The sequence below is a fragment of the Hylobates moloch genome, unplaced genomic scaffold (genome assembly GCF_009828535.3).
Source record: "Hylobates moloch isolate HMO894 unplaced genomic scaffold, HMol_V3 SCAFFOLD_19, whole genome shotgun sequence".
NCBI classification, from domain to species: domain Eukaryota; kingdom Metazoa; phylum Chordata; class Mammalia; order Primates; family Hylobatidae; genus Hylobates; species Hylobates moloch.
This window is the reverse complement of record NW_026652294.1, coordinates 27,408,280-27,423,685: the sequence shown is the minus strand read 5'-3', so window position 1 is coordinate 27,423,685 and position 15,406 is coordinate 27,408,280. Positions and strand designations below refer to the sequence as shown.

At 54.6% G+C, this 15,406-nt stretch overlaps 1 protein-coding gene across 1 annotated transcript in view; it reads left to right on the top strand.

Moving 5' to 3' along the window:
• The window catches only part of CELSR1 (cadherin EGF LAG seven-pass G-type receptor 1), a 181,932-nt gene that overhangs the window by 139,007 nt on the left and 27,519 nt on the right, over positions 1–15,406 (top strand). The window contains exons 16-24 of the mRNA XM_058431141.1: positions 322–496; positions 1,406–1,547; positions 3,870–3,990; positions 6,290–6,473; positions 6,819–6,920; positions 7,617–7,711; positions 8,596–8,805; positions 11,472–11,655; positions 13,057–13,200. Of these exons, the coding sequence (XP_058287124.1) occupies positions 322–496; positions 1,406–1,547; positions 3,870–3,990; positions 6,290–6,473; positions 6,819–6,920; positions 7,617–7,711; positions 8,596–8,805; positions 11,472–11,655; positions 13,057–13,200 (1,357 nt within the window). The remainder of the gene's footprint in view (positions 1–321; positions 497–1,405; positions 1,548–3,869; positions 3,991–6,289; positions 6,474–6,818; positions 6,921–7,616; positions 7,712–8,595; positions 8,806–11,471; positions 11,656–13,056; positions 13,201–15,406) is intronic.

Sequence of the window (15,406 nt, the reverse complement as noted above, 5' to 3'; positions counted from 1 at the left end):
TCCAGCTACGGCCAAGGGAGCTGCTCTCAGAGTCGTTCAGCTCTCAGCCCCCTCGGCAGGGACATCCACCCCTCACGCCCCCACCGCGTACCCCAGGAGATCAGGCCAGCGTGCCCTCTGAGCTCCTCACCCAGCCCTCCACTGCACTCCGGCCACCAGGCCATGGGGCCAGAGGAACAACCTTGCCCACCCCAGCTCTGTAGATAAATGAGGCGTCACAGATGAATGCCCCGCAAGGGACCAGAGAGGTCTCAGGGTTCCCTTAACCCCTACTTACCTTTCTGGGCTCCTGTAGCCCCAATGCCGTTTCCTTAATGGCAGGGAGTGAGGATGGGGGGGACGCCCACTAATGTCGCCACCCTGAACATGAACAACGCACTCAAGGTCAGGGTGAAGGACGGCTGTGATGTGGAGGACCCCTGTACCTCGAGCCCCTGTCCCCGCAACAGCCACTGCCACGACGCCTGGGAGCACTACAGCTGCGTCTGTGACAAAGGTGGGACCGCCCTCCCAGGGCCCTTCAGTGACAGGGAGGCCTCTCATGGCCGAAACACAGGAGGAGGGCTCAGTTTGGACATTGGTGTCCCTAGCTGACTTCCTGTGGTTCCGTGGAGCCCTGAGCTTTAGTTTATAACAAGTGGCCCCTCCTAGAGAGAGGCTCTGGGCCTCTTCCTTACTGTACTTACAGAATGCCCCAGGCGCTCTCCTCAGCACTGGGGGTGATCAGCAAAGAAATAGTGAAAAGTAAGGCCGGGCGCAGTGGCTCATACCTGTAATCCCAGCACCTTGGGAGGCCGAAGTGGGTGGATCACTTGAGGCCAGGAGTTCAAGACCAGCCAGGCGACATGGTGAAACCCCATCTCTACCAAAAAAAAAAAAAAAAGCAAAAATTAGCCAGGCGTGGTGGCATGCACCTGCGGTCCCAGCTACGAGTGAGGCTGAGGTGGGAGGATCACTTGAGCTTCTTAGGCAAAGGTTCCAGTGAGCTGAGATCATGCCACTGCACTTCAGCCTGGGCAACAGAGCGAGACTCTTCTCAATAAATAAATAATTAGTGAAAAGTACACATTAAGAAAATTCTCCATTCAGGGTGGCCCCTGAGTTTTGAGGTGCTGAAGTCACCTTCTGCTGGTGGCCATTCCCCATGTGTCCTGGGGCAGCCTGGGCCCCGTGTTCCAAGGCTCTCACCCTCCTTGGGGCAGCCCGGGAAGGGCTTCCTCTCTGCATCGCCAAGTCTAACCCGCCTAACGCTGTGTTTTCGGGGACTCTGTGGCATTCTTCGTCTTCCCTCTGCTGAGTACCAGGGAAAGTCAGATCTTCTGGAGGGGATGGGTTGCTCCAGATGTTTTAACGTGGAAGGTCTCGTGGATTGCGGGTGGAGGTAATGCTGGCTCTGTCCTTGCAGGGTACCTTGGAATAAACTGCGTGGATGCCTGTCACCTGAACCCCTGCGAAAACATGGGGGCCTGCGTGCGCTCCCCCGGCTCCCCACAGGGCTACGTGTGCGAGTGCGGGCCCAGCCACTACGGGCCGTACTGCGAGAACAAGTAAGAGCAGCCCCTGGTGCCTCCCTGCGCCTTCAGAGTCCACGTGGCTGTGTTCCCTCGACTCTGTCTTCTCTTTCTTATTTTGACCCAAAGATACGTGTAATTCTGGATAACAGGGACATATATATTTTTTTAATTTGGCATGAATTAAGTGAGAATCAATTTTTTTTATTTTTTTGAGACAGAGTCTTGCTCTGTCACCCAGGCTGGAGTGCAATGGCGTAATCTTGGCTCCCTGCAACCTCTGCCTCCTTGGCTCAAGCGATTCTCCTGCCTCAGCCTCCCGAGTAGCTGGTCCTACAGGTGCCCACCACCATGCCCAACTAGCATTTTGTATTTTTAGTAGAAATGGGGTTTCACCATATTGGTCAGGCTGGTCTCGAACTCCTGACCTCAAGTGATCCACCTGCCTTAGCCTCCCAAAGTGCTGGGATTACGGGTGTGAGCCACCACGCTTGGGCAATGAGAATCAATTTGGACATCTCAAACTAACCCCACTGGATCATGTGTCCACACCAGAAACATGCAACATGACTCACCTGGACTCCTCGCTGTGCCCAGAGCAAACAGGCCGCATGAGATGCAGGGAGACGCATGTGATTTACAGAGAATGCTTTCTCTCTCGAGTCGGTGGGCTTGAAGTCGTGTCTGATGTGTGTGGAGATCCTAGTGTGGTTAGGACAGGCAGCAGCATGCTCTCTGGGCTCTGTACCCTTTGCACAGGGATCGCTGGGCACAGGTGTGTCGTCATCACAAGCGTCACTTTGTCCAAGGTTGAGCTGCTTGGTTCTTCATAAACCAAGGTTCTAGGCCACCGTGGAGGTGATGCTTCTGTGGCTCATTGTCCTCAGCTGCTGGTGGCCATCAGGTGCAGGGACACCTGCTATGCTCTGTTCTTTGTCCACCTGAGCCTAGAGCAGGTGCTGTGATCCCGGCTATGACCCCATGAGTGGGAAGCAGCCTGTGCCCTGGAGCTGGTGACCTCACGAGAAGATGACACCACATCATTCTTGGATATCAGCGAGATGCGATGCCAGGGAGAGCTTAGAGGAGGTGCCCTGGGAGTGGAGAGGGAGGTGGGAGCCAGTGAGGCTGAAGCGGGAGGGCATTCTGGGAGCGAAAGCAACAGAGCCAAGCTTGAGAGGAGTAAGGGGATGAGGCCGGTCTAAAGAGGCCTGAGTGGGGACGGAGATGGGCCGGCAAGCCAGGAACAGAACTCGGCTGTGTGGAGGCCGTGGGGGCCCAGCACTAAAGTGGCAGAACCGGGTCTGGTCTTAGGGAACCCCCAGCTGCCGCGTGGAGCACAGCTTGGAGCAGGGGGAGTTGCCAAGAGGCTGATCCAGCATTTCCATGCCCGGTGCCACAGTCACCAGGGCTGCAGGGGGATGAAGGTTCTGGGGTCCCCACACTGCATACACACATCCATAAGCACCAGACTCTATCTCTGGCCTGGTTGTCTTTCTGACCCTGATTTGTACACGGTCCTTAATACTTGCTCGCCAAGTGAGTGAATGCTAGAGGCTGGCAGCTGGGTGGAGGGAACTTGGTTAGCCAGGATGGGGAATGCAGGAGCCCGCAGGACACTCGGGCGGGGCTGTTGCAGGCAGGTGGGCCTTCAGGTGACTGCGTGCAGCTCCCGTCAGGAACAGGTAGGGAGACTCGTGCACAGCAGCGGCCAGCACCTCGGAGGCCTGGCTTTGTCCCTGCGGTGTTACTTATCTTCAGTGTCTGTTGCTCTCTGCCAGGGGAGGCTCAGGGAGGCAGGACTGGCTTCCACTGGATTCTGAGTGCATGGGCGCGTGCCGCTGACCTAAGGGGCATGCTACACCAGGGCATGGCTGCCCTGAGCATCTGTGGGGCTGGTGGCCAGGGGACCTGGGGGACAACAAAAGCTGCAAAACTTCCTGTTTAGGAGCTTCCCGCGGGCATCTCATGCTGGCACTCACCCCAAGTGCACTTTGAGAAGTTGTGCCAGGCAGCTGAGCTCAGTCTGCCTGTGTGGGGCTGCGTCGTGAAAGGCCAGCCTTGCAGTGAGGTTCATTGTCATTAAGCCCTAATGAGTCAGCCGTCATGTGGATGTGGGGCACGCAGTGGACACAGGTGTTGTCCCAGTCGATTTGGGCATGGCGGATCTGTGGGTGGGGGTGAGGTTGGGAGCCAGTAGAGGGGAGACTGAGGCCCCGTAACGTGGAAGGGAAGCTCCCAGAGCTGGACCCAGCCAGGCCTCCTGGGCAACCATCTCCATGCTGCCAGCGGGCCTCTTCCCGTTCCAGAAAGCACAGTTACATAAACCTTCCAGCTGCCCTCTTATTTTCCCCACAGACTCGACCTTCCATGTCCCAGAGGCTGGTGGGGGAACCCCGTCTGTGGACCCTGCCACTGTGCCGTCAGCAAAGGCTTTGATCCCGACTGTAATAAGACCAACGGCCAGTGCCAATGCAAGGTGAGGCCCAGCGCCCATGGTCCCTGCATGCTGTTTGCTCACACACATGCACAGATGCCTCTACATACACACACGCCTCCACATACTCTGCCTGCACACACTCACACCCCTGCACACACACCTGTGCCCACTCACATCACATTTGTGTACAGATGTGGTGTTTGGTTTCCTTGCTGCTCCCCCGTGCCCTGTGAATACTCCATGGCTGCTTTCCACGTGTAAACTACGGGTTCAGCCCTGCCAGACCCCGCCTGTGGAACAGGAATCTGCCTGCTCCCAGCCCACTGCCCGTGGCTATGTGAAGCCCAGCTGTTTCTGAGGGCTGGGTCATCTCTGGCACCACTCCGGCCCTCCTGGCCTCCTGGTTGGCCATTTTCCTGGTCTTTTTTTTTTTGAGACGGAGTCTCGCTATGTCACCCAGGCTGGAGTGCAGTGGTGTGTTCTCGGCTCACTGCAGCCTCCGCCTCCCGGGTTCCAGCGATTCTTCTGCCTCAGCCTCCTGAGTAGCTGGGATTATAGGTGCCCGCCACCATGCCCCGCTAATTTTTGTACTTTTAGTAGAGACAGGATTTCACCATGTTGGCCAGGCTGGTCTCGAACTCCTGACCTCAGGTGATCCGCCCGCCTCAGCCTCCCAGAGTGCTGGGATTATAGGCGTGAGCCACCGTGCCTGGCCATTTTCCTGGTCTTTACCAAGCTGGCGTCCCATGACGGCAGCAGTTTTAAAATAGAAAGTGTCACTAAGTGCGTTATGTCCCATCCCCGTCCAGGGTGGTCAGTCGTAACCTGCATGCAGCATGGAGCTCACATCTCATGTCTCCAGATACGCACACATGTTCATAGTGCAGACTCTAGGGACCCCTCCCCAGCCCTCTCAGGATACATCACCTCCTTCAGGATCTTCGTATACACCACAGCCATGGCGCTCACAGTGACTCGAAACCCAAATGTTAGGTCTGAGGGTAACAGGAGCCTGGGTGAGGGACGTGAGCTTCCTGCAGATGTGGCTGGCCCTAGGAGGGAAGCTGGCACCACGGCACCCTTGGATGCCATCTCGTGATGTCAGTAGTGTCCCAAGTGCTTGCGGTGGTTCCAACAGCAAGCGGGACTTGTGTCCTGAAAGGCTCAAATTAAACAGCTCTCCTGGGTCAGGGTCGGTCCACACGTGTCACCAGATGGCGGTGGTGGCATAGTGGGTGGCAGAGCAGAGGGAACGTGGGGAGTGCATTGGCGAAAACTTGCCTATGATTTTTTTCTCACCCAAAGTTATAGGCAGGGTGTGGTGGCTCATGCCTGTAATCGCAGCTACTCTGGAGGCCGAGGCAGGAGGGATTACTTGAGCCCAGGAGTTCAAGACCAGCCTGGGCAACATAGTGAGACTCCCATTTCTACATAAAATAAAAACATTAGCTGAGCGTGCTGGTGCTTGCCTGTGATCCCAGCTGCTCAGGAGGCTGAGGTGGGAGGATCACTTGAGCCCTGGAGGTTGAGGCTGCAGTGAGCTGTGATTGCACCACTGCACTCCAGCCTGGGCAACACACCGAGACCCCATCTCAAAAAAATAAAAAAACAGTTACACAAAACGTAATAAAAAAACCATAAAGATTGCAGTCACCCATGCACCTCCCAGCCGTGATTGCTGGTGTTTTAGCATCTCTTCCGGGCCTGCTGCTCACTGCCATTTTACACACAGTTGGAGTCCCCGCCTGACACACAAGTCTGAATGTTGTTCACGCGTCGCCCAAGTCACAGCCTGCCCCATTTTCCGGAGCGGGGTTGCGGGGGTGCTACTTGGGCCTGGGGAGGCCCGGTGACCAGCCCAGGCAATGTAGCTGGTAAAGGGCAAGGGTCAGGTATGAACCCAGGACTTTCTGAACCCAAAGTACAAGCTCTTGATTGTCACCCTGACCCACCCAATAGTGGACGTTCAGGTGGCTTCTAATTTTTCAAAACATCTTTAAAGAAACGCCCAAGGGCTATCCCCACGAGTAAGTCTCCATTTGGATCTCTGATTCTTTTTAGGACAAATAAGAAGGTGCCCACTGTTGAGACTTGCTAAGACATGAGGGAGGGCATGCTTCCCGGGAGAACCGCTTTCCTGGGCCAGGCCTTGCGGGGCTTTGGGAGGCAGCCCCCGTTGGGTGTGGGATGTGGGCAGAGGGTAGCCGTGAGGGGTGGGACGGCTGGCGGCTGACACACGCACCCGGGTGGGAGTCTGGACGTTGCTCAGGAAACACGCTGCAAGGTAGGGCCTCTCCCAGGCATCTGAAGTCACAGGCCCTGCCTCTGGCTTTTGCAGGAGAATTACTACAAGCCCCCAGCCCAGGACACCTGTCTGCCCTGTGACTGCTTCCCCCATGGTTCCCACAGCCGCACTTGCGACATGGCCACCGGGCAGTGTGCCTGCAAGCCCGGCGTCATCGGCCGCCAGTGCAACCGCTGCGACAACCTGTTTGCCGAGGTCACCACGCTCGGCTGTGAAGGTCTGCGTTGCCTCTTGACACCCTGCAGGTTACAGCGCAGGGACAGGCTGCTGCACTGGCGTGCACGTGTATGCATGCGCGCCGGGTGTTTGGGGAACCCTGGGCTCCCTCGTGTTCTGAGTTCTCTTGACCTTCTAGAAACCTGGTTCTGCGTGAGGGGGCGTGGGTCAGAGCCTGGTCACCCCTCTCCAGCTCTGACATGGATTGGGGCAGGGGAGATGCTAGGGTTCGGTTCTTGGTGGGAGCAGGGCCTACTTCAGGGAGGCGCACACAGACAGTGGTGCCTGTTTGTGGTCGTGGGCGCGGCATGCCCTGCTGAGCAGCCTTCCCTCCTCTCTACCCCAGTGATCTACAACGGCTGTCCCAAAGCATTTGAGGCCGGCATCTGGTGGCCACAGACCAAGTTCGGGCAGCCGGCTGCGGTGCCATGCCCCAAGGGATCTGTCGGTGAGTCCCCGTGGCCTATGTGTAGGGAACTGAGGCACGCGTCCTTGTGGGAGAAGCCAGTCGAGATGTGGGGACTCATGGAATGTTTCGTGTTGAAAAAATATCTGCAGGCAAAGTGCTGGGGAGAAATCCGATCACTTTTTCCCTACCAGTAAATACATAAAGCAGGCAGGGGGTGTAACAGAAACATGAACAGCGCAGTGCGTGTGGGGATGCCTGCCAGTCAGGCTTGGCCAGTCCCTGCTCTGCCGCTCAGGCTGGGGCACCGGGACAAGTGGCTTCACTGTTCATAGCATCGGGGTACCTCTGTGAAATGGGGACAGTGACTGTGTCCACATTGTGAGGGGTGTCTGGGGAATCCAGTGAGGCACGGAAAGGCCCGGCTGAAACGGATTCCTGGCGCATGGGATCGTGGCTGCTGGCAGATGGTGTCGCTTTCTTTCCTCGCAGACTTGCTCGGAAGTGCTGGCTCCTGTTGGCTGGGCGCCCGAAACGCCTGGTTGTCAGTGTCAGAGCAGCTTCGGCTGTGGCCCTGATGTGAAAGAGGGGTGCTGGTGTTGGCCTCCTGGCCCCCATGGGGTTCTCACCACCACGCAGTGTTCTGGGTTTAAGTACATTCAGATTGGGGATTGAAATATACAAGCATTGATCAACAATTTGAGTTTCAGGCTTTGCACACCTGCTCTCCTTCCCTAGGAAATGCGGTTCGACACTGCAGCGGGGAGAAGGGCTGGCTGCCCCCAGAGCTGTTTAACTGCACCACCATCTCCTTTGTGGACCTCAGGGCCATGGTAGGGGCGCCTCGGGGATGCGTGTTCAGCGGGGGCACGTGTGTGTTTGTGTATGTGTGAGAGAGTTTGTGTGGGCTGAAGCTCCTGGGCTGGGGAGTGTTGGGGCAGATGGGATGGTGCAGGGACGGCCCCATGGGCCCACAGCCTGGAGCCAGCAGGTTCCTGTGGACTTGGGGGTATTGGCACCTGAGCCAGGCACCCCCACGTGCACGTCTCTCCCACAGAGAGAACCCGGCTCTGTGTCTTTGGTTCTGAAAACACAGGGTCCCTGCATTTGACTCCATTTGCCCTCTGATCCTGCCCTATTTCGTGGCTTTTGTTCCCACGTCTCCCACTCGGTATCTTTCTCCGAGCCCTCTTTGGCCCACCAGACCCTCGTTTCCATGCTCTGGCTGTCAGCAGTGCTCATTTTTGGGCCTTTTGTTTTTTGTTTTTTCTTTTTTGGAGATGGAGTCTCTATCTCCTAAGCTAGAGGGCAGTGGCACAGTCTCAGCTCGCTGCATCATCTGCTTCCCGGATTCAAGCAATTCTCCTGCCTCAGCCTCCCCAGTAGTTGGGACTTACAGGTGCCCACCACCACACCCTACTAATTTTTTTATTTTTAAAATGGAGACATAGAGTATTTTTAAAACAGAGAGTAGGGTTTTCACCATATTGGCCAGGCTGGTCTTGAACTCCTGACCTCAAATGTTCTACCCGCCTTGGCCTCCCAAAGTGCTGGGATTACAGACGTGAGCCACCGTGCCCAGCCAGGCTTTTGGATTTTTTAAGTTCCTTTCTGACAAGGAAACTTGAACCAGACAGTAATGAGTTGCTGAGTAACAGCAGGGACTGAAAGCAGCTGAAGTGGGTTTGCACACATCGTGACTGCCTTCCTGTTCCAGAATGAGAAGCTGAGCCGCAACGAGACGCAGGTGGACGGCGCCGGGGCCCTGCGGCTGGTGAGGGCGCTGCGCAATGCCACACAGCACACGGGCACGCTCTTCGGCAATGACGTGCGCATGGCCTACCAGCTGCTGGGCCGCGTCCTTCAGCACGAGAGCTGGCAGCAGGGCTTCGACCTGGCAGCCACGCAGGACGCCGACTTTCACGAGGTAGGAGGGTGGCCGCCGCCCTGGCTCGGGGACACTCGGGGATGCCCGTGGGTGGGTGCTGTGGGGCTGTGCGTCTGCCTCAGCTCGTGGAAGATGGTTGTGTCCGGGATCCCCAAGGCAACCCCTTGTTTCTCAAATGTGAGCCCTGGCGGGTGCAGTGCCTGACGAAACTGACGAGCATTAGGGAGTGTTCTGGAAGGAAACATGCAGGTCACAGCCTTGCTGGCGATCCCAGTAGTGCCTGTAGTGTGATCTAATTGGCTTCTAAGGGATTCTAAGGGGCCCACCTGAATCAGCCCCTCTCCCTTCCACGCAGCCTGTGATGGAGTATCGTCCACCCATTTGACAGGTAAGGAAACAGAGGCATAGAGAGCTAAGGGGTTTGCCCAAAGGCACAGCTTGTAAGGGGCAGGGCCCGGCAGTGGGCCCTCGTGTCCACTCCCAGCCACAGCTCTGAGGTCCTGCTTTCAGAGGGCCACGCCTCCGCCTCAACCCTCTGGCTGTGTGTGTGGAAGTTGTCAGCCCCTGAGCAGTGTCTTTTTAGGGTGAATGCAGAGGAGACTCATGTAGCCTGATATTTGGAAACTGCTCTTGGGGGCTCCAGAAGTTTCCCTGTGCCTCCGCTGCAGGCCTCTTCATCCAGACAGGACCCCCAGAGGAGTGCCTGTCCACACAGAGCCCACAGAGGACACCCTGTCCCTCCCACCCATCCCCACGGAGCCCTCAGGGACCTCCTCATCCACAAAGGGCCTCCAGTCCATGCAGGACCCCCATGGAACCTTCTGGTCTGCATAAGGCCACCAGAGTACAGGCAGGGTCCCCTTGTGGGGATTTGAGTCCCAGCCTGAGAGTTGGGCTAGTGGCGTTTGTTCTCCATGTGTGACTCCTCAAACAAGTTTCCTTCCTGTTTTGTTTTTTTTTTTTTTGAGATGGGGTCTTGCTCTGTTGTCTAGGCTGGAGTGCAGTGGTGCGATCTTGGCTCACTGCAACCTCCACCTCCTGGGTTCAAGCAATTCTCCTGCCTCAGCCTCCCAAGTAGCTGGAATTACAGGCGCCCACCACCACGCCCGGCTAATTTTGTGTATTTTTGGTAGAGACAGGGTTTCACCATGTTGGCCAGGCTGGTCTCGAACTCCTGACCTCAGGTGATCCACCTGCTTCAGCCACCCAAAGTGTTGGGATTACAGGCATGAGCAACCGTGCCCAGCCCTGATTTCTGTCTTGGGTGTGGTCCCCAAGCCCCTGAGCACAGCCTTATGCCTCCACCCAGTCATTCACATAGACCCTGGGGTGCGTGGAGGCTGAGGGTCACCCTCGGAGGAGCTGTCCACGTGTCCACTGCGGCCTCAGTGTGGGTCCTCTGCTCAGCCCAGGTTGTGGTGGTTCCATCACTGCTTTACGTGGTGGGGTTCAGAAGGGGTTCTGATACAATAACCAGGGGCCTCTCCACATGTCTTCCCTGCCTTAGCGTCTTGGGGTGTACATGGAAAAACCCCTGGCAGGGCTCACTCTGACAGAGTCCCAGCCTCTGACATTTGAATCACCCACAGTCTCTCTGGCTTATATGATGGGGTTCAGGATTTATGAAAATCACACATTAAAAAATGACTTCTGGCCAGGTGCGGTCACTCACGCCTGTAATCCCAGCACTTCGGGAGGCCGAGATGGGCAGATTGCCTGAGCCCAGGAGTTCGACACCAGCCTGGGCAACATGGTGAAACCCCGTCTCTTCTAAAATACGAAAAAAATCAGCTGGTCGGGGTGGTGGGCGCCTGTAATCCCAGCTACGTGGGGGGCTGAGGTAGGAGAATTGCTTGAACCAGGGAGGTGGAGGTTGCAGTGAGCCAAGACCGTGCCACTGCACTGCAGCCTGGGCAACAAAGTGAAATTCTGTCTCAAAAAAACAAAAACAAAACAAACAAAAAGACTTGTCTATTTGAATTCAACTTTGATTAATGTTTGATCCTATTTATAAACTTAGACCATGAAATTCCCCTAAGTATTTTAAATGGAATTAATGTATGTCATATATTTGATTTTCTTTTTGTATTTCAATTGTTTGGCTAGCAAACAGACCTTCCAAGCGTTTAAACAGTGCTTTTAAATCTAGTAAATTAAGCTAAAAATATGAAGCCTCTTTAATTCTCTGGATTTTAATATACTTTGTGAGCTTAGTAACATTTTTCTATTCCTCTTAAGATAAACTTTTTGAAAAAAAATTTGGGAACTAGGCCAGGCACGGTGGCTCACGCCTGTAATCCCAGCACTTTGGGAGCCCGAGGCGGGTGAATCACTTGAGATCAGGGGTTTGAGACCAGCCTGGCCAACATGGTGAAGCCCCGTCTCTACTAAAAATACAAAAATTAGCCGGGTGTGGTGGCACACTTGTGCCTGTAATCCCAGCTACTCAGGAGGCTGAAGCAAGAGAATTCCTTGAACCCAGGAGGCGGAGGTTGCAGTGAGCCGAGATCATGCCACTACATTCCAGCCTGGGCGACAAGAGCAGAAGTCTGTCTCAAAAAAAAAAAAAAAGCACAACCTAAAGTATAGGGCTGGAATGAATGAATAAGCTCACTAGGCAAGCAAAGGCTTTCAGGGCAGGTGTCCCTCGGTCCCGCGAGCCAGGCCTCCGCAGGCTGAGTACTGAGTGCTGTCTGTCTGACCAGGACATCATCCACTCGGGCAGCGCCCTCCTGGCCCCAGCCACCAGGGCAGTGTGGGAGCAGATCCAGCGGAGTGAGGGTGGCACGGCACAGCTGCTCCGGCACCTCGAGGGCTACTTCAGCAACGTGGCACGCAACGTGCGGCGGACGTACCTGCGGCCCTTCGTCATCGTCACCGCCAACATGAGTAAGGCGCTGGCTGCATTGGGGGTGGAACCCTGCTACCATCAGGGGTGCGCCCCAGAGCTAGGCCCCCATGGGGTGAAGCAGGTGGGCTCCTGGCCCCGCCTTGGCCATGCTCTTAGAAAAATGATTCCGAGGCCAGGCACAGTGGCTCATGCCTGTAATCCCAGCACTTTGGGAGATCGGGACAGGCAGATCACATGAGGTCAGGAGTTGGAGACCAGCCTGGGCAAAATGGTGAAACCCCATCTCTACTAAAAATACAAAAAGTAGCCAGGCGTGGTGGCACATGCCTGTAATCCCAGCTACTCAGGAGGCTGAGGCAGGAGAATCACTTGAACCTGGGAGACAGAGGTTGCAGTGAGCCAAGATTGCACCATTGCACTCCAGCCTGGGTGACAGAGTGAGACTCCATCTCAAAAAAAAAAAACAAAGGTTCAGCAGCTAGGCCTCTGTTTCCTCGTCTGTAAGTGGAGCCTTTGGGAAGACAGTCTGCAATGACATACCCATGGCTCTCAGGGGACAGGTCCCGGGCTTGGGAGATGTTGGGCCATGATCTTGGGGGTCTGGCAGACCTTCCAGACCCTCAAGTGTGAGACTCTAGAAGGGTGGGTGTCGAGGGCCCCGCCTCACTCCAGGCTCACTGCAGACAGGTGTAGGTACAGGCGGGATGCAGGAAGTTCGAAGTCAGTTCTGTTCTAAAGATGGTCAGTCAACTGGGCGTGATAGTTCACACCTGTAATCCCAGCACTGTGGGAGGCTGAGGTGGACAGATTGCTTGAGCCCGGGAGTTCGAGACCAGCCGGGTGCCATAGTGAGACCCTGTCTCTATTAAAAAAATAAAATAAAAATTAGCCAGGTGTGGTGGCATGCTCCTATATTCCCAGCTACTTGAGGCTGAGGTGGGAGGATGGCTTGAGCGCAGGAGGATGAGGCTACAGTGAGCTGAGATTGTGCTACTGCACTCCAGCCTGGGTGACAGAAATAAATATAAGTAAATAGTCTGGGCATGGTGGCTCATGCCTGTAATCCCAGCACTTTGGGAAGCCAGGGCATGCAAATCACTTGAGGTCAGGAGTTTGAGACCAGCCTGGCCAACATGATGAAACCCCATCTCTACCAAAAATACAAAAAGTTAGCCAGGCGTGGTGGTGCCTGCCTATAATCCCAGCTACTTGGGAGGCTGAGGCAGGAGAATTGCTTGAACCTGGTAGGCGGAGGTTGCAGTGAGCTGAGACTGCACCACTGCACTCCGGCCTGGGAGACACTGTGAGACTCCACCTCAAAAAAAAATAAATAAATATGGCCAGCCAGTGTCAGTGTGACAGTTGTGGTCATTTTGAAAACAGCAAGGGTTCAAGAAAGCCCTGGGAGTTATGTCTAATTAAAGGAACTGTCCCCCCAGTTCTTGCTGTCGACATCTTTGACAAGTTCAACTTTACGGGAGCCAGGGTCCCGCGATTCGACGCCATCCATGAAGAGTTCCCCAGGGAGCTGGAGTCCTCCGTCTCCTTCCCAGCCGACTTCTTCAAACCACCAGAAGGAAAAGGTACAACCGCTTAGAAATCTGCTGCTGCCCTTGGAGTGCCCAGCGTTCAGGGAGGGGAGGGCCCCGCTGCGGGCATCGCAGGACCTGCGCACTGAAGATCCGCGCCAGAGTGTTCCGAGTGCTCGCTGGCGCCAGGTCCTGTTGGTGACAGCAGGTTGTTTTGTACAAGTGCTTAGATACAGGCTGAACATCCTAATCCTGAAATCTGAAATGCTTGAGAACCTGAACCTTCTTGAGCACCAACCTGACACTTAAAGGGAGTGCTCATTGGAGAGTAAGCGTGAAACAATAAAAAAATCAAAATCCAGGCTGGGCGCGGCGGCTCACGTCTGTAATCCCAGCACTTTGGGAGGCCAAGGCGGGCAGACCACCTGAGGTCAGGAGTTCGAGACCAGCCTGGCCAACATGGTAAAACCCCATATCTACTAAAAAATACAAAAAATAGCCAGCTGTGGTGGCGGGCGCCTGTAATCCCAGCTACTCAGGAGGCTGAGGCATGAGAATCGCTTGAGCCCATGAGGCAGAGGTTGTAGTGAGCCGAGATGCGCCAGCCTGGTTTACAGAGTAAGACTCCGTCTCAAAAAAAAAAAAAAAAATTCCAAAATGTTCCCAAGCATTTCAGCTAAGGGATACTCAGTCATGTAATTGATAATGTGAGAACTGAAATTTGTATGTGAGCAGGTTGTCTTTGATGTGCAGTGAAAAGCTGCTTCTAGCCGGGCACAATGGCTCATGCCTGTAACCCCAACACTTTGGGAGGCCGACACAGGGAGGATTGCTTGAGCCCAGAAATTCAGAACCAACCTGGGCAACATAGAGAAACTCCATCTCTACCAAAAAAGTTTTTTTTAATTACCTGGGCATGGTGGTGCACGCCTGTAGTCCCACCTACTCAGGAGGCTGAGGCGGGAGGATTGCTTGAGTCCAGGAGATGGAGGCTGCAGTGAGCTGTGATCATGCCACTACAGCCCAGCCTGGGCAGCAGAGCGGGAACCTGTCTGGTTGTGGGGAAAGCTGCTTCTAAATAGACATAGACATTTTAGAATCACCTTCCCCTCCCCGCAAAAAACAACAACAAAAGAACCAGAATGCTGTCTGTGTATGAACAAATCTTCAATCCTGGGTTGAGATTATGATTCAACACAGTTCAAACATTTTGAATTTTCTTAAGGAGCTGTTTTACAGATCCGTGACAATTACTAAAAACTTCCCCAAATAAAAAGGACATGAAAAGGTAAACTCCGTAATGGACAGTTTAAAATTGGGAACGTTGTTAGTAAATGGATTTTGTCAGGTATACGATGTTATCTCGTGTGTCTTAAAAAGAGGGGTGACTCTGATGTGGGGTCATGCTTGAAACGAAGAGGATGAGGTCCTTGACTCTCCGTTGCAGCCAGCTCTCTTTGGAACTAATAGAATGAGAACTTGCTCATTACCAAGGGCTGGGCACCAAGCCTTTCCTGGGGGATCCACACCCATGACCCAAACACCCCTAACCAGGCCGATTGTCAACGCTGATCACATTTCAACATGAGATTTGAAGGGGCCACACATCCAAACTGCATCAGATACATTCATGTTTAAGCAGTCCATCTCCAGAACTCTTTTCATCCTGCAGATCTGAAACTCCAGCCCACAGAACACTAACTCTCCTCCCCAACCCCTGGTGCCTACCATTCTTTCTGTCTTTGAATTTGACTCCTCTAGGGATCTCCTATAAGAGGAATGACACAATATTTGTCCTTTTGTGATTGGCTTATTTCACCGAGCCTAATGTCCGCTAGGTTCACCTGCGTTGTAGCGTCAGACTTTCCCTCCTTTTGAAGGCTGAGTAATATTCCATTGTGTGGGTGGAGCACGCGTTGTTTATCCACTCACCTGTTGACCAATGCCTGGGTTGTTTCCACCTTTTGGCCTGTGTGGATGGTGCTGCTGTGAACATGGGCATAAAAATATCTGGGTCCAGGCCGGGCGTGGTGGCTCACAGCTGTAATCCCAGCACTTTGGGAGGCCAAGGTGGGTGGATCACAAGGTTAGGAGATCGAGACCATCCTGGCTAACAAGGTGAAACCCTGTCTCTACTAAAAACACAAAAATTAGCTGGGCGTGGTGGCAGGCCGCTGTAGTCCCAGCTACTCAGGAGGCTGAGGCAGGAGAATGGCATGAACCTGGGAGGCGGAGCTTGCAGTGAGCCGAGATAGCACCA